General features: G+C 36.5%; 1 protein-coding gene and 1 long non-coding RNA gene across 10 annotated transcripts in view; one reads left to right on the plus strand and one right to left on the minus strand.

Moving 5' to 3' along the window:
- SVIL (supervillin) overlaps positions 1-23,959 on the plus strand; it is a 174,945-nt gene that overhangs the window by 146,220 nt on the left and 4,766 nt on the right. For all 9 annotated transcript variants that reach the window (XM_081932203.1, XM_081932197.1, XM_081932199.1 and 6 more), the window contains 17 exons: positions 539-628; positions 708-794; positions 3,579-3,756; positions 4,618-4,790; positions 5,669-5,824; positions 7,139-7,275; positions 7,724-7,871; positions 8,002-8,147; positions 10,039-10,214; positions 11,937-12,078; positions 12,626-12,902; positions 13,419-13,570; positions 16,651-16,756; positions 18,254-18,461; positions 19,545-19,678; positions 20,248-20,403; positions 21,146-21,289. In XM_081932203.1, coding sequence (XP_081788329.1) covers positions 539-628; positions 708-794; positions 3,579-3,756; positions 4,618-4,790; positions 5,669-5,824; positions 7,139-7,275; positions 7,724-7,871; positions 8,002-8,147; positions 10,039-10,214; positions 11,937-12,078; positions 12,626-12,902; positions 13,419-13,570; positions 16,651-16,756; positions 18,254-18,461; positions 19,545-19,678; positions 20,248-20,403; positions 21,146-21,289 — 2,610 coding nt within the window. The remainder of the gene's footprint in view (positions 1-538; positions 629-707; positions 795-3,578; positions 3,757-4,617; positions 4,791-5,668; positions 5,825-7,138; positions 7,276-7,723; positions 7,872-8,001; positions 8,148-10,038; positions 10,215-11,936; positions 12,079-12,625; positions 12,903-13,418; positions 13,571-16,650; positions 16,757-18,253; positions 18,462-19,544; positions 19,679-20,247; positions 20,404-21,145; positions 21,290-23,959) is intronic.
- On the minus strand, positions 22,720-23,556 carry LOC309382092. Its single transcript, XR_014173629.1, has 2 exons — positions 23,480-23,556; positions 22,720-23,413 (listed from the first exon to the last, which is right to left on the minus strand). It is a non-coding gene; the product is annotated as an uncharacterized lncRNA (long non-coding RNA).

The raw sequence follows: 23,959 nt of genomic DNA on the forward strand, positions 1-23,959 counted from the left end.
AATAGCAAATGTCTAACAAAAACTAGAACTCAGTGAGCTATATGTTCTTTTGTTAACACATTTCAGTGATTTCTTGCAATATGATGGGCTTAAGCACTGCAGAAATATTGGAAACGTATTTATTAGACAGGCTAGGCAAGACTGTGTTGAAAACATAACATATGCTTTGCCCTAAATATGTTTCTGGAGATTTGCTCCAGCACAATTGCTCCAGCAATTGCTCATCTTTTTAATTACCATATTAAAACAAGGAATTGGGTTATTTGTATCTTCAAAAATTCTGTTTGATCCCCTAAAAGCTACCCATATTGCCTATTATCCATGGAATCTGACATTTTACTTATTTAGTTGATTTAAGCATTTGGTAAATGCATAATTCATTCAGAAATAGAGCCTCTTAATGTCCTTCAAGGAATATACCTATGCCATGCCTTTTTGATTGCCTGAAAAGTTTCGGGCATGCCTGAAAACTAAATTTTGCAGAAAATTGGAAACATCCATTCTTTGATATGAAATTAAGTATTTTATTATTCCGCAGGGTTAGCATCACCAACTGCTGTCTGTCCAGTGACATCTCCTTTCTGCAGCAAACTAAAATCAACCTCACCTATTTCAAAACCTCTGGAAGGTAAGTTGTTAAAATATGTAAGAACAGTTTGAATTATTCTTTTTAAAAAGTTGATTGTTTTTACTTTTATTTTCTTTAGAAATTGAAGCGAGGCCAGATATGCAGTTAGAATCAGACATGAAGTTGGATAAACTGGAAACTTTCTTAGGAAGACTCAACAACAAAGGTCTGTAAAGTCTTAAAAAGGCAGCCTGTGTTTTAATTTGCTCTCCTGTGTAAAGAACTGTACACATTATTCCAATAATGGTCTATGGCCTATATTAAGAATTATAAGTAAGGACTCATAAGCAAAAGTTATTTTCTTAAGCAGATGGATAGCACCTTGTAGGATGTAACATATACATTTAGTTCATGCTTGATAATGTTCAATGTTCAAACTATTCAATGATCTAAATATTTTCATACGTTTTTCACACGTAGAAACTTTAAGACATATTAACTTCTACTCCCATAATTCTCCAGCAAGTTTGCTAACTGGGGAATATTGGGAATTGAAGCCCTCACAGTTTCCAAGTTTGAAAAACAATGCTTCAAATGTTTATATATATATTTTTGTACAAAAATATTAATAGTATAAGTATTCTTTATTTTAAAAAATTGCTACAGTATGTCTTCCTGCTAACCATAACTATGATTTGGATGAGGGAATAAATGGGGAACTCATCAAATTTGCAGATGACACCAAACTGGCAGGAATAGCCAACACGCCAGAAGATAGGCTTAAGATACAGAAGGATCTTGACAAACTTGAATATTGGGTACTATCTAATAAAATGAAATTCAATGGTGAAAAGATTTAGGCAATAAAAATGGAATGCACAGGTACAGTATAGATGGTACCTTGCTCAGTAGTAGTAACTGTGAAAGGGATCTTGGAGTCCTAGTGGACAACCATTTAAATATGAGCCAGCCGTGTGCAGCAGCTGCCAAAAAAGCCAACACAGTCCTAGGTTGCATCAACAGAGGGATAGAATCAAGATCACGTGAAGTGTTAATACCACTTTATAATGCCTTGGTAAGGCCACACTTGGAATACTGCATTCAGTTCTGGTCGCCACGATGTAAAAAAGATGTGGAGACTCTAGAAAGAGTGCAGAGAAGAGCAACAAAGATGATTAGGGGACTGGAGACTAAAACATATGAAGAATGGTTGCAGGAACTGGGTATGTTTAGCTTAAGAGAAAAAAGGACTAGAGGAGACATGATAGCAGTATTCCAATATCTCAGGGGTTGCCACAAAGAAGAGGGAGTCAAACTATTCTCCAAGGCACCTGAGGGTAGAACAAGAAGCAATGGGTGGAAACTAATCAAGGAGAGAAGCAACTTAGAACTGAGGAGAAATTTCCTGACAGTGAGAACAATTAATCAGTGGAACAGCTTGCCTCCAGAAGTTGTGAATGCCCCAACACTGGAAGTCTTTAAGAAGATGTTGGATAGCTATTTGTCTGAAAGGGTATAGGGTTTCCTGCCTAGGCAGGGGGTTGGACTAGAAGACCTCCAAGATCCCTTCCAACTCTACTATTGTATTGTATTATTGTATAACTAGATTAGAAAATGTTATAATGGCTTTTTTTTAAAAAAAACTGAAAAATAATGATGTTCCAGAGAACACAAAATATATTTCTCATGACAGTTAGGGAACAAGCATGGCTAAGACATAGATTATTTTGAACTTTAATCTTTGAGTTTCTGATTGACATACACCATAGTCGTTTGTTTAGTTACTTCATACTAAATGGTATGAGTAATTAAAATAGATTTTTGCTACCATGTTTTTGCCCTCTTCTTTTAGACTTGGTATTAAAGTTTTTAATAGATAAGAGAGAAGGGAGTGTTTTTCACATTTACTTAAAGCAACTGATTTTTTTGTTAAACTATTATCTGAAGAGCTCGAGTGAGAGAATGTACATTTTGATCATCTTGTTGCTCACCCTTTCCAACTTGGTATTTCCAAGTATCCCAGGTAACCATTCCCATAGCCCCTAATCATTGATCATTGAGGCTGTGACAGCTAAAAATGGTCATCACCTTTATACCTCCGGGTGCCGTCCACTAGGCTGTGCCAGCGGGCGACGCCCAGGGGAAGGGCCTTCTCTGTGATGGGCCCGACCCTCTGGAATGACCTTCCCCCTGACATTAGAACGACTACGGACCTCCGCTCCTTCCGCCGGAAACTTAAAACCCACCTGTTTCATCTAGCCGGCCTGGCCTAATTCCAGCTTTCCCACCTCAGTTTGTATTTTTAAATTTTATGGTTTGGTTTTAAGGTTTAAGTTTTTAATTCTTATAAATTTGTACAGGGGATATTTAATTCAATTTTAGTTATGTATATTATTGAGTGTATGGTTTTTAAATTTGTACCTGTACACCGCCCCGAGTCCCTTTGGGGAGAGGGAGCGGTCTAGAAGTTTAATAAATTAATTAAAAATTAATTAATATTCACCAGAGAAAATTCCCTTTGTTTCTGCAACCAAATTTTTAAAAAATCTTCTAGTTTGCTTATAAACCTTTGTCTAGCATATAAACAATAGGAAATTCATGGCCAGATAACTAGTACACCTTTCAGATTAAAGTATAAGACCAGCCTATCTAGCTATACTGCTGGTTCTCCAGTATTGCCAACAAGATACTTGTAGACAGTCTACAAGCAGGACATCAAAGAAGTTACATTGTGCATTCTTTCCGGTTAAAAGTATCATACCATATGAAAACCACTGACTGTTGACAACCTTTTGTACACTTTCTAAATTTGTCAATTTCTACTTTACAACTATTTGAGTTATTTAAATCAGCAGTGTTGTTTATTATCAATCAGGAGAAGAATGTGGTATGCTTTTATGTACCAAATCGACAGGCCAGCACTAAAATGAATGTTTTTGTGATAGAAATTTTAAAGTCAAAGACTGCTATAATATACAATATTACTATATAATCTTAATGTATTCTGTAGTTGCTGGAATGCAGGAAACAGTCTTGACAGTCACAGGGAAGTCTGTGAAAGAAGTCATGAAATTGGATGACGAAGAAACATTTTCCAAATTTTACCGATGCATGAGTTTTCCACCTCCCTCTTTGCCTGTGGAGTTGGATGAAGACTTTGATGCCATATTTAATCCCAATTCACCAAAGTGAGTAGTTCCCCTTTCATTCTTTTAAGAATTAGTGGAAGTGTAAGGACCAAGAATAAGTCATTTCTGATATATCATGCTGCAAATTTGGATTATCACTTCTATTAACTTCTTTTCTGCGTGTTTATGGTTGGAATATTTCCAGTTTTTCTTCTTTTGTCTTCCTGCATCTTATTCCTCGTCTGATCCAGGAGGTAACAGAAGAATCAAATTTTCACAAAGGAAATGCTAAAGAAAAAACATTGGAAAATAAAAACTCCATAATTTGAAGAAAATGAGATAGAGACAAATAGTGGTTGTAACAATTTACTAAATTAGCATTTAGGGAATTTTCAGCCCAAATATAATACTTCCCATATTAATTCTGTCTTTCTATTGAGGTTGTCATATCAAATCACAAGAATATTGAGCAAATCACAGGGTTGAAAAGCATATGCAAGAAATAGTCAAAGCATCCAACTCTCCTTCCATAAGTATTTACATGTTCCTTTTTCACAGCAGAACTATGTCATCATTCACCCTTCCACTACTCACAAGGCTAACTTTAAAGCATTATTGTGTGGGTCACAATCACTTTGTTAAGGTGTTGCTCTGTAGCCCTTCAGAATGATTTATATGGTGTCACAGCAGTTCTGATGTGTTTTATTGTTGAGGCACAATAAAACAACAGCTTTAGGCACAAGAGGATGATTAAGCCTAGTTTATGCTCCATCTAGTTTTGTCTAACAAGCCTTCATGGCTGCCTTTGCTTTTCTGGATGTTGGTTAAGACATTCAGATGTAGAGGTTAGTTGTATTCCGTGCCTTTAAGAAAAGCTGGTGAAAAATGGTAGGTTAAGTAGGAAGATCTTTTGCTTTTCAGGTTGATTTCTTCAGTAACAGAGCACAAACGGGCTGTGAGGCCTACACGCAGAGTCCAGGCCTCCAAGAACCCTTTAAAAATGCTAGCAGCAAGAGACGACATTCTTCATGAATACACAGAGCAGAGATTAAATGTGGCCTTCATGGAGTCGAAGCGGATGAAAGTTGAAAAAAGTAAGTTTAAGGTTCCAAACGGCTTTCTGTGTACTTTTATCGGATGACTCTTCTGCAGGATGGTCAAAATTCAGTTTGAGGAAAACAGCACTATTGTCTCTATTTTGCCATGGAGTGTATATCAAGATGCTTCTCAATCATAATGGTGGGTTGCAAATGCCGTTCCAACCGGTACAGAGCATCGTGCCATGCGCCTGCGCAGAAGCGCAAAAGCCTTTAAACTCTGGTAAGGAGCTCGGGCGGGCAGGTGGGCCCTCCGGAGCACCGTACTGGAACTGTATCCGGTGGTCAGGGCTGGCTCTGGTACGCACATACCGCCTGCAACCCACCACTGATAATGGTAAACTATGGTTTATTTGCTTGACAGCAAGTTATGGAAGTTGTATTTCCATCACTGTTATTTTTTTATGCCAGTGTTGATGCAGATATTATAGCTCCTTTAATCCAGTTTCCCAATATAAAAACTTAATTTCTTAGAAGGCAGGGATTAAATCAGAGATTTCCATTTAGAATATTAATGGAAAATTATCTTAAACAAAACCATAAATAAAATAGGTGTCTATGCCTGGTACACAAAGTCAGAATTGAAGCACACAAACATAGAGATTGTTCCTCCTGGAAATGTGAGGGTCTTCAGACGAGAGAGTAATTTGAGCTCAACCTGTTTTTTTAATTATTTCTTTCAGCAGCATCAACAAAACTAAAGGCTGGATATGAGCCATGCATGAAAAAAAGCTAAATAAATATTGGAAACAAAACATAATATCCTTTTTTTGTTTTTTTTATGTGTGTATGTCTCTGCTCTTTTATTTATTTTTTCTGTATTTTCTCCCCCTCCCCTTCTTTCTGTCATTTTTTTCTACTTTGTCTGTCTTAAGTGTCTGCAAACTCAAATTTCTCAGAGGTAGCACTTGCTGGCTTAGCGAGTAAAGAGAACTTCAGCAATATTAGTCTGCGTAGTGTCAATTTGACGGAGCAGAATTCAAACAACAGTGCTGTTCCATACAAGAAGCTGATGCTCTTACAGATCAAAGGTAGGTGGAATAAGTACATTTTTAATTGATCCAAAATGTTAAATATTGGCAATGAGTTTCAATTATTTTTTTTCAACTATGGAGAAGATGGGGAAAGGGAAAGAAAGATGCTGGTAACCATGTTTAATACATTGATAAATGTACTTGTTGTCTAGTAATCATGTTCTCTGGCATATATCGTTTTTTAAAAAATCACATTAAAATCTGGCAATATTAGTAAAAGGACTTGAATTTAAAAGTAGTTGTTTATTACTTTTACCTTATATTTTTATGAATAACACAAGGCACACAATACCTAATTAATACTCTTTCCTCTCCCATTTTCCCAATGACCTTGTTAGTTGACTTGGGCTAAGAGAGCATGACCAGCCCACTCCAGTTGGCTTTCATGTCTAAAATGGGACTAGAATTCACAGTCTCCTAGTGATTAGCCCAAAATCACCCAGCAGGCTTTTATGCATTAAAATAATCTTTACGTTTAAGATTGATATCCTAAGATGATCCTAAGGGTTGCTGAAAGTTGTGATAGTGACATGGTTATAATGCAGAAGTAGAAGAGGCAAAACTTCCATTCTTACCAATTTTGAAAGGTTTGGAATAGAAAAATTGTCTAGATCAATGTAATGCAATTATTTGAGTTCTTCATTTAAATATTTAAAAGGGGAGAGGGAGCGGTTGACAAATCCAATAAATAAAAATAAAAAAACCTTCATTGCTGAAAATGAGCAATTTATTCCCAGGTTTTAGATCTATCTTGGGGAGGTACTTTAGAGATTACAGACCACCAAGGATTGCCCACTCTATTTTATAAGATAGAACAGGATAGGACAGAATTCCTTATAGGCCAAGGGATTTGTCTTTGGTGCATAACCTCTCATTGTACATAAAAGCTATTATAGTCATCATAAAAATACATTCATCATAAATCATAAGATACAACACTTAGTGATAGTCATAGATACTAAATAAGCAATCAACATAAATCATACTAGGAAACTAAATAAAACAATACAAATCGTAAAGATACAAGCAATAAAGTTATAGTCGTAAGTAGAAAAGGAGATAGATAATAGAAAGATGAGAAGAATTTAATTTAATTTATATATTAAAATACTTGATAATTTTGTCTTAAGTAAATGGTTGCTTCAAGCCACTTTATTCCAGGCATATGTTCAGTTTCTGCTGTTATGACACATTAAATGTCATTTAGAAAATGTATTTGTCTGATATGGTCTTCTTTCTAAAATAAACATATCCAGAAGTTGCCTCTAGTCCCTTATTTATAGGATGTTATTGGAATTTTTTTCTTTTTAGGAAGAAGACATGTCCAAACTAGATTAGTTGAACCAAGGGCCTCATCACTTAATAGCGGTGACTGTTTCTTGCTACTCACGCCACAGTTTTGCTTCCTGTGGGTAGGAGAGTTTGCAAACGTCATAGAAAAAGCTAAGGTTAGTGCTCGGAAAGTCTGAGATAGGCACAACCCTTGGTTTTCTTTTCTTTTTTGTTAGGTTCATGGGCATTTGCAAAAATAATCATACACAAGATTCTTAATGTCTGTAAACACGGTTTGAATGTCGATGGGAAAATACTTACAGCCCACCACCCCTTCTCAATTTTTTTTCTCGCTAAAAATCATTAGGGAAAAGAGGTCCACATTCAAGAAGAAAAAATAAGTCTTGAATGACAGGAAGTCCTTTCTGACTTTTGCAGTTCAATGGACTGTGTTCTCATTAAAATGGAAACAAGGGAACCTATCTGTATTTGACACAGTTTTCATCTTTCAGTTTTGTATGTCCCATGAAAGTAGCAACAAGTACACATTCATTCTTTTCTGAATAGTCCAATTGTCCCCAAAGCTTAGGCAGTCTATTCAGCTAATCATGTTCAATTTCTTAGGCTTCGGAGCTCGCAGCTTTAATTCAGACAAAGCGAGAACTTGGCTGCAGAGCTCCCTATATACAGACCATAGAAGAAGGCATCAATACTCATACTCATGCAGCCAAAGAATTCTGGAAACTCCTTGGTGGACAAACAAGCTATCAGGGTAAGAGTGGGTTTGTTTTTGCCATCTCCATGCATTTTCCTCCTGTAAGAATATTCTTAAATTGCTTTTTTTTTAATTGCCATCCTTGGGCTGCTTTGGTAAAATGTTCATTTTGCCTGCCTCTTTCAAGCGGTTGGAAGACCAGAGGAAGATGAGATGTATGAAGCTGCAATAATAGAAACAAATTGCATTTACCGGCTGGTAGATGATAAACTTATTCCTGATGACGACCACTGGGGAAAGATGCCAAAGTGTACATTGTTAAATTCGAAAGAGGTATAGTAATAGGCATTTTCAGTCTTAAAAGAGCCAACTTAAGTGCTGATGAATATGTATATGAAGGTAGTCCTTGACATGCAACTTTTTGTTTGGGTTATTCAAAGTTACAATGGCACTGAAAAAATGATTTATGACCTTTTCTCACATGACATTGTAACATTCCCATGGTCACGTGATCAAATTCGGATGCTAGGCAACTGGTTCATATTTATGACCATTGCAATGTCCCAGGGTTGTATAATTCTCTTTTGGAGCCTTTTGGCAAGCAATTGCAGTATCTCACTTAATAACTGTGTCAAGAAAGATCATGAAATGGAGCAAAACTCACTCACAACTGTCTCGCTTATTAACAGAAATGTTGTACTCAGTTGTGGTTGTAGGCTGAGGGCTACCTGTATCTTCTTTTCTCACTTTTCTCTCTAAATGTTTGTTTACTCTTTGGGCTCAGAATTGGTTGTCTTTTTTTTACTGTCAAACATAATGTGTATAAACCTAAAAGCTTCCAGTAAATAAATAAGAAAACCAAGCAACCTTACATGAAAGTAGATTGTAATATTTGGGTTCCTAAAGAAAGTCAGAAAGGAAGCTAGGTCAATAAGCACTATTAAAGTGGAATAATTAAATTTGTATAATTAAAATTGGAAACTTCACATTTCTTAAACAGAAAAACTAATCTTGTGATTATTTTAATTGAAATTATATGACTGTGAATCTTCTGACTTATAGAGAAGGCAGCCAAGAAGCATTTGTGTAAGGAGACTGTTCAACAATCATATCCAAACTATGCATATTTATGCAGTTGAATGAATTGTAGAGAAAACTTACACAATACACAATTACATTAACAGCTAGTGAAGTAGAGGCACAGAGGAAATAGAAAAATGTAGCACATCATATATTTTACCAAGATGCTACAGCAGAGAGGGATGAAGTAAATTAATATATCAGCTAAGCCATGCAAGTCACAGAGCATCATATGGTTCTGCTTCATTTGCATTTCCATTGTAAATAATCTAGAATTTATTTTGTTTTGCAGCAGAAACAAATGAATTAAATGTCTGTAATATAAAACAAAGATGCTTCTTAAAAATGCAGAGCAGACGTGGTAAAGATACCAAGGATAACCAATTCAAGGAACAGCCTGCTTCCTATAGATTGGCCTCCATCAGATGTATCATTAAACACAGCTTTGTATTATGAAAACAAGCTTTAGACAGTTTTAAATTTACACAATTTCTCCTCTTCCTTATCTTTTCATATGAGTTTAAGGAAGAATTTCAAAGCTCTCACTTCAATTTTAGATCAACCACTAATCATCATGTTTCCAGTATTCAAATTTACATTAAGTAATCTTAAATATAGTTTGTTGAAAATGAATTCAAATCACAGTATTCAAAACTGGTTTGTTTCATCAAAGTACAGTGGATCTTTAATGATTTGATGCTGTGCTAAATTCTCAATTAGCCTAAAAACAGAATTATCATCTTTATGCCTCCTCAGTCTGACTAAATAAAATAAGGAGAGGGGAAGTGGTCAATATGGACATTTTTAGTTCATTCCAATATAAACAATGTTTTGTGGCACCTGGAATAAGACAAATAAGCATGTATGAAAATATGCATCAAAAGTTCATAAAATCCTCAGATGAAGACTATCAATCAATTCTGGAGCTTGCCTTTGTTCTTTATTCATTTGGCATTTTAGTGAATGTTAACAACTGTTACTGCTTGGATAAAAATTGAATGTTGTTTCTATATTTCCCCTTGTCCATTCAAAAAATATTTCTTATTTCCTTGTTCTCTCTCTCTCTCTCTCTCTCTCTCTCTCTCTCTCTCTCTCTCTCTCTCTCTCTCTCTCTCTCTCTCTCTCTCCCTTTTCTTTTTTTTAGGTCTTGGTGTTTGACTTTGGAAGTGAAGTGTATGTTTGGCATGGGAAAGAGGTCACGCTAGCTCAAAGAAAAGTTGCCTTCCAGTTGGCCAAACACCTGTGGAATGGGACTTTCGACTACGCCAATTGTGACATCAATCCCCTGGATCCTGGTGAATGCAATCCTCTTATTCCAAGGTATCAAACCTAATCACAGTGATGGTGTTGCTAATCTTATTTAAGAAAGGAAACCTGTTAAGATAATAATTTCAATATTATTTTTCAAATTATTAGAAAGTTGTGTCCCTAGGTTTCCCCCCCCCACACACACACACATATGATATATACAGGAATGGATTGCACTTATGTTCACAAGCAGTTCACTGTTAGTGAGCGTGCATGCACAGCAGGTTCGCTTGCACGCACCCCTTTGGGAGTGAAACAAAGCTTCAAAGAAGCAGGTAATCAACTCAGGCAGCTCCAGTGAGTAAAGCAGGGACGGCGCGAAACTCAGTTGGGTACCGAGGGCAGAGGGAATGAGCCAGAGAGTTATTTATAAATGGATATCTTAGCACAAGGGCGGGTAGGCAGGCCCAGCCACCAATCAAAGCTAAGGGTCGCCCGAACACATGTGACCATGCAGCAGCCCACCATTGGATATATATCAAAGCTGTCCTATTGTAGGCAGGAACACAGCCTAATTAAAACCAATACAATTGTCTTTAATTGTAAATTCCAGGCAATCAACAGGTAATCATGTACATGTTGAATGGAAAAAGTAATTCGGATATGGTGCAAAAGTAATATGGATAAGTGCAAAACATAGCCAAACTAGGTCATCAGAGTTTCTGTTTAGAATACACAAGAAAAGATAGATAGGGCCAGATCAAATTGAGAGTGAGAGGAAGTTGATTCCAAGGCGCAGAGCATTTCAAGGGTACCGTAGATTGAAGATAGCTTGTCACTAAAGCATAATTAGCAAAAAAATAATTTCCAGTATTTGCTTATCTGCCAATAGGGAGAATTATACAAAGAAGCTTCACAATGCAACTCTAATCCCAGCATAGCTAATATGAATATAATTCAGCTAACATACGTATAATTCAGTCAGCTCCCAGGATTAAGGACATATTATTTTTTACAAGATTTTTCTTGCAGTACTGTGCCCCTCTACCTTCAGCCCTTCAATTTTCTCTGGCGTCACTGCCCAAACTTTTCTGAGATTAAGGTTCTCAGATATCTAGGTCAAAGTCGGAATCTGCAACCTGTGATTTATGGGGACAAAGTCTCCAAAGGCCTCTGTTGGCTTCTCAATATCTTCATGAGTTTGGGGGGAGGGTGTTTGGGGGGGGGGGGGATATTGACCTGCAATTTTCAAAAGTCAAGACTCAATAACTACCAAATTATGAGCTACATATTTTGCCAATATTGTGTCATGCTTACAAGCCATCTTTTCTTTTTGGGCTTCAGGCCTGCCACACTTTCTACTGTGGGAAACTGGGAGGGGGGATTATGTGAAGTTGGGTGATATGTAGCCATAATAACATTGACTCTTAGAAAGTCAAGATCATCCTTTGTCTCTGCACCTGGCCTAAACTGGATGGGTGAACTCTGTCTTCATGGCAGTGGAAGATTGGACCATGTGGGTGTTGGGGCAGGATCTTGAACTTTCAACTTGATGGAAAAACATGGAAGCTTTCAGACTTGGGTTTTCCCAGATGTGCCAATATGGCTCTTTTAATAAATTGGAACTTTGAGGAAGCTTTTTGCCTCGGACTCTGATTTTATTTCAGATGCTATTCGGAACCCTGACATATTGTTTATTTAGATAGTTTTGGTTGGCTTGCTTTTCTTTTTTAGCATGAAATGTTAAATGATGTTGGAACAGTCAATGTGTTTCTCTCTCTTTTTGTCATTCAGAAAAGGACAAGGGCGACCAGATTGGGCCATTTTTGGCAGACTCACAGAACACAATGAGACGATAGTATTTAAAGAAAAATTTCTTGACTGGACTGAATTGAAAAAACTTACTGAGAAGTACTCCAATGAATTCCCTCAAAAGGTGGCTTACTTGTTTATAATCTTATTACTTGTTTATAATCATTTTATTAGGAATCACTTGATAAATGTATAGTAGATTTTTTGGCATGAAAGGTATCTTGCTTTAAAAAAAACCAGCTAGGCAAAAGAAGTTGTTTTAAGTAGATTTATAAACAGCCCAAATTAGTGATTGACTCAATGAAAATATAATTAGGAAACTTTTTCTAAAATCTGCACAGTAGTCACTAGAGTACAGTAAGTATATAATAGATTTATTTAATCTTTTGTTGGTGGTGGTGGTGGTGGTGATATCTTATAAAATTAAATGACATCTTAATGCATGAGACTGTTTATCATCAGAAACCCAAGTCCTAGTATCTCAGGTAAATTCAGAGGGTAGTTGAATTACTTTCAGTTCTTTGGAAATACAATTTTTGGAGAGCAGCATGAGTGAATTGTTGATAAAAGCTGTTTATGCGTTAGCACTGTAATAAGACTTTTGGCTTTATATTGTGATATGAACAATGGACTTGCTGCCTAATACCAAATTGTGTTGTGTTTTGTTGCAGGAAGAAACCAGATCTGACACAAAGCCATATGATGTCCTGCTCATGGTCCCCGTTCCCCAGGCAACCGTTGGCACTGTCTTGGATGGACTAAATATTGGACGTGGTTATGGATTCATTGAAGGAGATGATGGGAGACAATTTGAAATTATCACCATCTCTGTGGACGTCTGGCACATCCTGGAATTTGATTATAGCAGGCTTCCTAAACAAAGTATTGGACAATTTCATGAAGGCGACACATATGTTGTCAAGTGGAAATATCTAGTGAGCACTTCAGGTCAGTAAAATATATTCTATTATGACTTAAGCTTCTATAAATGATATGCTTAAACAAGGTGAAAGTACTCCCTGTATCTCACAATAAATGTTATTTATTCAAATGGCTATGTTATTTATTCCGATGGCTATTCAAGGCCATCGGAAGTTGATTATAGAGTTTACCATGTTAATTTGTAGGAAGTGCTTTGCTTCTGAGGCAGAAAACAAGTGATGAGTGTACATTTCTCTATGTGATATCATATGTGTGTGTCTGATATGTATGTACCAATTAATACAAATCTATACATAAAAACGTGCACATTTTTAATAAGACATGATGGGCATGTATAATACCAGAAACATATTGAGTTTGTTGCAAGAAATGCTAATCAAATCTCCAGAAGATTATCTCCCAGTACTTTTGAACAGCATATTGAATTGCTTATATATAATGTTTGTTAGTGCAACTTTGGTTGTGAATTCTAAGCTGGGTATATGCCTTCCAAGTTACGACCTCTTTGTTTTGATCTTGCAGTTGGAAGCAGACAAAAGGGGGACTTACAGACGAGAGTCGTTGGCAAAGAGAAATGTGTATACTTCTTTTGGCAAGGGAGACATTCTACTGTCAGTGAGAAGGGGACTTCTGCATTGATGACTGTAGAACTCGATGAAGAGAGAGGTGCACAGGTGAAGAAAGCAGAGATTGGCAGAATAATAGGTTTTGTGAATGGGGGGTCTCCAGCTTCACTCTTAAACCAAGCATATTGCAATCCATCTAACTCAGTCAAATTGGCGGCCCGCAATTCAGATGCATCATGCATAGGCCATGCCCACCCCAGGTCTGCGAATGGAAAAAAAACATTGTGAAATGTCACATAATGGCAACGTGACATGGCGAGTTTGACACCTGTGAACTAATGTGCATAGGATTCCATGTCTTTAATAGCACAGGGCAACTTACAGAAATGTAATAAAACAATCCTGAAAAGAAACACATAGTAAATGGATAAGGATCAATATTAATTCAGATGCATCATGCACAGGCCACCTCCACCCCAGGTCTGCAAATGGAAAAAAAATTGTGAAATGTCACATGACGGTAACGTGATGTGGCGAGTTTGACACCCATGATCTAATGTGCATAGGCTTCCATGTCTTTAATAGCATAGGGCAACTTACAGAAATGTAATAAAACAATCCTGAAAAGAAACACATGGTAAATGGATAAGGATCAATATTAAAATGAGTGGGTGGATAAGTATAGTTTTAACTTTCTCCTAATCTGTAAGATCTTAATCAAGGGGAGGCTTGTTTTAATTACAGTAGAATTTCTTTTATATCTGGACACCCCTTCCCCACCTTTCCAAGGAAAAAATACAATTCACCATGGCCAGGGATGGACAGGTCTGAAATTTCTGAGCCATAAACGGCCACCAAATCCTCTTTTAACACCCTTCTAACACCAACTGAAAAACATTAGCAGATTTCACATCATTTTGAGATTACATTGTAGTAGAAGCTCTAAAAAATTGTTAACTCTTTTATAAAAAACAACTAAGAAAGATTTATAGACAAATTGGATGACATGTCCTCATGTACATAACATCATTGCCACATTCCATTCAAGCCCTTGCCAAAAAATATATTGAAATAAGACCTAGCCATCAAAAGCTTTCCCAGTTCCAACTTGGTAAAACATTTAAACCCAGTAGTTAGGTCTCCATTGTTCTTGAGTTTCATCAGAGAGAATAAGGACCAGTTCAACTGACTCCAGCACTGTGACCAATGCAATGTTCAAGTTTCAGAAATGTATGGCTCTTCCTGAGTTGGTCCAATGAAGATGCCATTAGTGCCACTAACATGTCAGCTAGTAATGCTCTTTTTATATTTTAAATAAGAGTCAAACTTAGTTTGGAGGAAGATTATTGAAATAATTACAAGTACAGGTTGTCCTCAATTAATGACCAATCATTTAGCTATTCCTTGAAACTACAACAGTAATTTCAGTAATAAACAAATAAACAGTAATTTAAAGAAAGTACTTAAAAGTACTTATAATCCCTTCCAAAATTTTGACAGATTTGTTTAATGATCATTGATGACTTCCACAAAAAAGGTACCCTGTTTTCTCAAAAATAAGACCTCCCTGGATAATAAGCCCAATTGGGCTTTTGAGCGCATGCATTAAAAAAAAGCCCTCCCCAAAAATATTGCAACACGGCAGCAGCCCTGAGGTGACAACGCTCGCCGCTTCCTGCACCTCAAAAATAATAAGATCTCCCCGAAAATAATGCCAAGCACTTATTCTGGCGTCAAAAGAAAATAAGACCCTGTCTTATTTTCGAGGAAACATGGTAGCAAAATTGGGACAGTCATAATCAAGATCACGTGAAGTGTTAATACCACTTTATAATGCCTTGGTAAGGCCACACTTGGAATACTGCATTCAGTTCTGGTCGCCACGATGTAAAAAAGATGTGGAGACTCTAGAAAGAGTGCAGAGAAGAGCAACAAAGATGATGAGGGGACTGGAGACTAAAACATATGAAGAACGGTTGCAGGAACTGGGTATGTTTAGCTTAAGAGAAAGAAGGACTAGGGGAGACATGATAGCAGTGTTCCAATATCTCAGGGGTTGCCACAAAGAAGAGGGAGTCAAACTATTCTCCAAGGCACTTGAGGGTAGAACAAGAAGCAATGGGTGGAAACTAATAAAGGAGAGAAGCAACTTAGAACTGAGGAGAAATTTCCTGTCAGTTAGAACAATTAATCAGTGGAACAGCTTGCCTCCAGAAGTTGTGAATGCCCCAACACTGGAAATCTTTAAGAAGATGTTGGATAGCCATTTGTCTGAAACGGTATAGGGTTTCCTGCCTAGGCAGGGGGTTGGACTAGAAGACCTCCAAGGTCCCTTCCACTCTACTATTGTATTGTATTGTATTGTATCTAATAATATATTAGATTTTAAGAGCAGATGAAAATAAATAGTAGGAATAATCCTTTGGCTTGAAAAAAAACTTTAGATGAACTCTTTACAGGGCCTGCTGTAAGCTTGGCAGTCTTAATTCACTGAACATATGGATTTGCATACCAGTTGCATATGGTATTGTGCTGCAGTTTGGACAAAAGATCAGTGACAGAGCTCTTATATTTTCTGTGCTGAAGAACCTAGATTCAGTTGCCAGTCTCCCAGTAAAACTAGGAAAATTCTCACCTGGAACTGTAGAGAATCACTGTCATCCTATTTATTATAAATAATACTTAAATAAACATATTGTTTGGGTTGGTGAAAGGCAACTTCCCGTGCAAAATAGTTTTGTGGGAACAGCCCTGTTGCCAGGGGACAACTATAAAAGCAAAGCTTTTGCCAGCAACAATAGGTTCTCACTAGAAGGAAACTTTTTCAAGGGAGTCTGATATAACTCTTCAGAAATTGGGCAGTTCTAAAAGTTATGTAAACAATGCAAGAGAATTTACTTGCTCATTATTAACAATCAATTGATACTATATTCAATAATGTTATTTAATTGCACAAGTGGCCTGCCAAAGCATTAATGAGTTTAATGAGTTTAATGGGATTAGTATTAGTATTCTAACCCATGGGGGCTGCCACAAATAAGGCTTGTTTTTTTGTTAACCTTTCTTAGTTCAGACATTCTGTGCAAAGCCCATATACAGGAAAGTCCACATATTGCCTTCAAGCCAATTATACTGTGGTCTTACATAAATCTTAATTTGTTGTGATTTTCAATTACCACTTTTTTCAGGTACAAGTTCTTCAAGGGAAAGAGCCTCCATGTTTTCTTCAGTGTTTTCAAGGTGGAATGATTGTTCATACAGGAAGAAGGGAAGAGGAAGAAGAAAATACACAAAGTAAAAAAAAGCTTCTTGTTGCAATAGTTTTGCTGAAATGTGAAGGCACAGGAGAGTGTTGTTGTGTGATAAATAAACTTAAATGTAATCCTTTTGCCATTTTATTTCGTTAAAATGCTACTTCAGAAGCCATTACAGATGGTCCTCATTTTGAAATTTAGCCAGCAATATAGTCATTAAGTGAAGCGGTCACTAAATGAAATTGTGGCAGTGCTTACTATTTTACTTCAGCCTTCCTTTTCAGGCCTACAAAGGTAGTAAATATGAAGATTGACCATAAAGTTACTTTTTCATCACTATCTGTGAACAGTTGCTCTATGAACCAGTTGATAAACAAGAATTATGTGTACAATTAGGGGTTAGTCCCAGAAGTGAAATTATATTAGGGCAAATCTGATACATTTGAACATATGTGAAAAGTTGCCTTTTTAATAACTGACTAGCCACAGCAATTAAGGGGTAGGATGAAGAAGAAAAAAATGAAAATCTAGATTGATGGCATAGTGATTCTTTTCAGCCAAAAATAACCCAACTTCAAAGCAAGAAAAAGCTCAGGGCTTGGTCATCTCAATTAATCCAACATGGGGCTACCCTAGAAGAGTACTTGGAAGTTATAGTTGGCATAGAATATAGCTGTGCGGACAGTTCCAGGAGCCCCTATGGTGGCCTACTTAATACATCTGGTATTGGTGGCTAGTTTGCTTTTGGATCCAGTTCAAGGTACTATCTTTTTCAAAGCCGTTTACAGCATGGATCCAAGTTAATTGAGGAACCATCTCACTTCAATAGGTTTGGCACACCCCTCCCACATCAATAGAAAGGGCAGATTGTGGACCCCACCAGTCAAGGAATTCCAACTGATGGGGTCAAGGAGAAAGAATTTTTCTGCTCTGGCTCCTGTGCTCTAGTACATTGTACCACTGAAGTTGAGATCTTCACACATACTCTTGGCCTTCAGGATGAACCTGAAAACTTGGTTCTGCCAATTGGCCTTGGACTCCAATGAGGCATTTCATACAGTAGTTAGTGGATTAAATGAAGACTCCACATCTACCCTATTGTATATTGCTGCTTTCTTGTCTATTTAATGGCAGTATTTATTGTTTTATTGTTTTGATATTGTTATTTGGCTTTTGTAAGAGTCCCCTCATATAAATTTAATAAATAAATAAGGAAAGTTCCCTTATAAAAATGTGAATAAGCCACTGCCAGTCAGTGGATAAACAGTTCTGAAATAGATACGCCCATGCTTGATTGAGTATAATGTAACTTATTGAATTTTAACCTCTATTTTTAAGAGATCCTTATAGTTTGTTCAGATAGGAGATCATCATTGTGGAATTGGCAAATCTACAGTCAAAATGCAAAGCAAGAAAAAAAGAAGAAGATCCATTATATAAACAGTTCCTGCTGGTTTTAGTTTGTCTGGGCGAAATTTGAAGATTAACTTATGAGCCAGCTTGACAAGTGCATAATAAATATGTGTTTTCAATGCAGGTGATTGGCGACTGTATTGCGTTCGAGGAGAAGTTCCTGTTGAAGGGAACTTGCTTGAAGTGGCCTGTCACTGTAGCAGCCTGAGATCTAGGACTTCAATGATTGTTCTCAACATCAATAAGGCCCTTATTTATTTGTGGCATGGCTGCAAAGCCCAGCCACATACCAAGGAAGTAGGACGAACAGCAGCTAACAAAATAAAAGAACAGTAAGTAGTAGAACTATTGGTCTGTGGCTGCCTTTGTAGAACTCATACTTGTCAACTCAAGGCAGGGATGAAAAATGATCGTGCACCAGGGTAATATTTAAAATTATGTTACTTATGTAAGAGATTTCTAAACTGGCTTCAAACGCTTTTCCACTTCACTATACAGAAATGACTTCATATACATACATAATTAAAATTAAAAATAGCAAAGCCAATAAACCATTCTATGTCATCTTTATTCATTGCCATTGCTCCAAGGAATTCAAGATGATTATACTGTACATGAATTTAATGTTCCATTTAGCTTCTCAACAATCCCATGAAATTGGTCAGGCTGAGCAGCCGTAATCTCCTTAAGATCTTCTCACCAGCTAAAGTAGGATTTGAACCTTGATCTTCCCAATTGTAGTCCACTGTTCTTTAAGTTTTAAAGCTTTTCTGAGCTGTAGTTATATATTACTAATGGTGTGGAGAAGATGAATTAAGTAAAGCTTTTCTCTATCTGTTTCCTAAAATTGAAACTCATTTATACAGTGTAATTAATTAGCAATAGATTTTGAATGGATAAAAATGTATTTTTTTCATACAATGAATAATTTACTTTATAGCATTTACTGACTGCCACAAGTTCTGATGTTTACTAACAAATGGGCTAAAAACAAATTATATCCCACTTTTTAAGTCTATCTATTAACATTTAATAGTTGTGAGGATTTTATGGGAGTTCTATATTCACAGTCAGTACAGCATTATAAAAAAAGAGTGGTATTCACAATATGTTAAGACGGCTTTGCCACAACATCTGATTGAGTGCTTTAGAGAGCTGAATGCTGGACCTTGGGAATGATTCAGAAGGAATGCATTGTTATCCTTAAATTGGAAAACGAATTCAGCGTATGTGGTTAAGTGAGCATCATTTGCAAAAGGGAGCAAATGTCCTTTTATGAAAAGAGATGATGATGAAGCTGGGCGAGAATTTTTCCCTGAGTTCCTCCTACAATTTCTCTCAAAATGATTGGTTCTTGGTATGAATTATGCTGGATTGCTAATTCTAAATCTGACGGACTGATAATTGCATTGTAGATGTCCGTTGGAAGCAGGATTGCACAGTAGTAGCAAAGTGACAATACATGAATATGATGAAGGAACAGAGCCAATGGGATTCTGGGAAGCCTTAGGAAGAAGAGACCGAAAAGCCTATGACTGCATGTTGCAAGGTAGGGTTAGGGTTGTTTTCTTGGGATGTCTTTAAGATGGCCAAGATCTTTTAAATCTCATTAATCTTTTTTAAAATCAGTGTCTGTCAAAAACTGAAGAATGTGATCAAAATGTATTGGATCATATTTTTATGTAAAATGTTTTAACTGAACTCAAGTAGTATCTTGATTTTAAAATTCTGCATACAAAAATGAATGTATTAGAGTAAAATAAAGTTCATTAGATAGGAGAACCTATAAAATCCGTAGGTGTAGAAATTTATATACAAAAATAGACATGAATTTCCATAAGGTTTTCTGGGGGGAAATGCAAACTAATGTGAATCAGTTGATCTATTTTCTGAAAGGAAGTAAACCAATTTATTACATCCATATTAAGTTAATTAAAAATCTACTTCATGTCAGACGTACAATGAAAGTAAGGCAGTCAGATTATGTTTTCAAGAGCTTACATCTACATTACCAATCCTATTCACTTACTGCCATTATTCATCTATATAAGATTTGGACAGGGGGAAAATGTAACATCCCAATTGTCTAATTTAAACATCTTGTTTTTCTTTTTAAAGATCCTGGGAAGTTTAATTTTACACCTCGCCTATTTATCTTTGGAAGTTCATCAGGAGAATTCTCAGCCACCGAGTATATTTATCCATCAAGAGACCCCTCCGTGGTTAACTCCATGCCCTTCCTTCAGGAAGACCTCTACACAGCCCCCCAGCCAGGTAAGTTAACTTATTTAGGGTACAGCAGGGGTGGGGAACTATGGCATTTTAGGACCTGTGGATTTCATGCTGGCTCAGGAATTCTGGGAGTTGAAGTCTACAAGTCATAAAAGGGCCATTGTTCCCCACATCTGTGGTACAGGATAAATAATGATATGAAATTGTATATGTTGAACATCTGAAAATCCTTGTTTCTAGAAAGATGCTTTTGTTTAGATTTGAAAACAGTGAAAATATGTGTGCAGTAGTGTGCCAAGTATTATTTTCATTGCCTTTGTACCATACAACATTTGTGAAGGGTTTATAATTGTCATCATTAAAACCACATGGAGAAATGAAACTTACAGCAGCAGGCAAAGTGACAGTTCTCTAAACAAATAAGAATTTCTTCTGAGACATCCAAGGAGAAATCACTATTCCACTTTAGGAAAGGCAACAAATTTCCTGCATTTGATTTGTCGATTTGTCAGGTGAGGATAGCAGTTTATGCAATACCAAAAAGTGTCCATGTTATGTAAGATGGGGTGGAGAAGCTCTTCATCCTCTCAACCCCTTTCATATTGTTGCAGACCCGCACTTGATATTATTTCCATTAAGTAAATGTTACCTTGAGCCCAGGTACTTAGGGAACTTCTAAATGTGCAGACTAGGTGTATATCTATCTTGGTTTAAGTCATATGAAATCTATATGTGTAGTCTTTGGAATGCCCTTTCAAAAATAACATTCATTTAATCTGTGCAGTTCTCTTCCTTGTTGACAATCACCACGAAGTATATCTCTGGCAAGGTTGGTGGCCATTGGAAAACAAAATTGCAGGATCTGCCCGAATCCGGTGGGCTTCAGACAGGAAATGTGCCATGGAGACTGTCCTACAGTACTGTAAAGGTAATAATAAATACAGGTATGTTCGAAATGGTGTTGCTGAAGCCCAGGAAGAGAGAAAGATAGGCAGCCAAAAGTAGTATCATCAAGGTGGATTTTGCTTAATGATGTGGAACAGGAATGCACAATGCAACAGTGTGACTATGAAGTAAGTGTGTGGCAACTTAATCTCCTTAATTCCCAATCTTAAAATATTAAGGCTGGGAGTTCTGAGAATGTGTGTGTGTGTGTGTGTGTGTGTGTGTTTTCTTAAGATTTCTATCCCAATGGGTAGTCCTAACCATTCCAGTAATCTTCCTAAAACATTGGCAGGATTAAGAATAGCCCAGAATTCTTGACATTTCCTTCTATGAAGGTTCATCCTAGCCTATTCTAGAACCCTTGAGTGGCAGAAATTTCACATCCTCCTAATACTTTTTTTGAGACTAATAATCAAGACTGAATTATGCAGATAAGTGTTGGTAAATACATTACTTTCAAAAATTGTGTGTGCCCTGGACATGAAAAACAGCTAGCGAAATGAATTTTAGCAGAACTGCATATCAGATTAGAAAACAGAAATATTCCCTGCCAGATTCAAGCACCTTCCTTAGCTATATGTGAACACCAGGTTACTTTTAATTAAACATAAAAAGTAAATGTAAATTCAAATGAATTGTTAGTAACCAACTGCTACAAACACAATGTGTAATTTGACATTTTATGTTTTTTTTTAAAAAAAACCTAACAAATTCCACTTTAACATTTGTTTCCTTTTTACAACAAAATGGTAATTCTTTAAGTATTATCATATCTAGAAAAAAACAGAAAAACCCATAGCCTATCTCTTCTGATGAGTTTATAACGTTTTAGCATTATATGTTGTTCAGAAAATTTGGTATTATGATATAAGGGAAAGACGTCTGTACAGAATGTTTTAAATATTTGTCTGTAACAGAGTATAATAAATTACAGCATTTTATTTATGTAATAATATCATGCCATAGAATCACATTTATTACATTTCATTTTTCTCCCAAGCGTCTCAACTGTTTGTGTATTGAATTTCCCAAAAAATTGGTTATCAAGATTCTTGAAATTTAGCATATAAAGTGTTCTGAAACATGAACATTATAACAACAACAACCAAAGTGTACAGTTTATTGATGTCACTGTACCAGGAGACGCCAGAGTCGAAGAGAAAGAACTGGAAAAAATCACGAAATTACCCGACCTGGCGATCGAAACTACGTGATTATGGATGAAACATGTGACAGTGATGCCCATTGTCATGGGGGCACTTGGCACTATGTTCAAGAATTTTATAAAGTACATCAAGAAATTGCAGCTTCCTACAATAACTCCAGCGGAACTGCAAAAAACTACTCTACTCAGAACAACATACATTTTAAGAAGATACTTGGTCGATACCTAGGACACTGGCAGCAGTTGCCTGAGTTTCATGTTTAATGAATAAAAGTTTATAATAATAATAAAATAACAGCAGTTCTTAGATCCTTGGTTGAGATTTGAAATGTTAAGTTTTTGCCAGTCCTAGACTCTGAATCAAATAATAATAATAACAACAATAAAATAATAATAATGCTGCAATAAAATCTCACAAACTGATTATTAACAACATCATGATCAAATTGCCAAAATCATACATTGGAAGCTTTGCTTGAAGTTTGGGATCAAATACAGCAAAAATTACTGGGCACCCCAAACAAAGTTCTTGAAAATGTACAGGTCATCTTGTGGGACTTTTGGATTCAAACTGACAGAGATGTGGCCCACAACACGCTTGACATCACAATTGTGGAAAAGTCTGGTTCATTGATATTGCAATACCAGAAGAATGCACAAATTGAAGAGAAACAAGTAGAAAAAATAACAAAAGACTGTGATTTGCAAATTGAAGTTGAGTGATTGTGGAGGAGGAAATCAATGATTGTACCAATAGTAACAGGAGCCCTTGGAGCAATATCCAAACGGTTGCCTAGATACATGGAAAATTTGAATTTATCAGACCTCAATATTCTGAAAAAAAAACACCTTACTCAAAACTGCCTATATAAAGCTGTTACTTTAGAAGCTCTTAGGTCAGGGGTGTCCAAACTTGGGAACTTTAAGACTTGTGGACTTCAACTCCCAGAATTCCCCAGCCAGCATGGGGGTTGAAGTCCACAAGTCTTAAAGTTCCCAAGTTTGGACACCCCTGTCTTAGGTCCTTGGTTAGAACTTGAACTGTTAAGTTTTTAACCAGTCCCAGACTGTGAATCGAATCGAAGATTACATCTTAAATAATAATCATGATGATGAATGTCTACATCTTGCAATGATACTTTTAACACCATCAAAAAATAACATCTGCCTATCCCGTGTTCTTGAGAGGAATCGATGGGTGGATAAAAATGCCAAATCCAGTCTAAACCTCTAGCTAAGTGTGCAGCCAACTATAATAATGAAAAATTCGAAACAGAAAAAGATAGAAGGCCAAAACAATAACCTGATCCCATCCAAAGGCAGGAAGAGAAATCTGGTTAGATCTATCTGAGGAAGGAATCCACATCTACGATGCCTCACATACAATAATTTATTAATGTTACTTATGTATAGAAAACGGGGGACATGTTGGGCATGGGACACATTCTTGAAGCAGCCAAGCAGCTTCCCACTGTCCATAAAATAATT

The sequence above is a fragment of the Natrix helvetica genome, assembly GCF_964273705.1.
Source record: "Natrix helvetica genome assembly, chromosome: Z".
NCBI lineage: Eukaryota > Metazoa > Chordata > Lepidosauria > Squamata > Natricidae > Natrix > Natrix helvetica.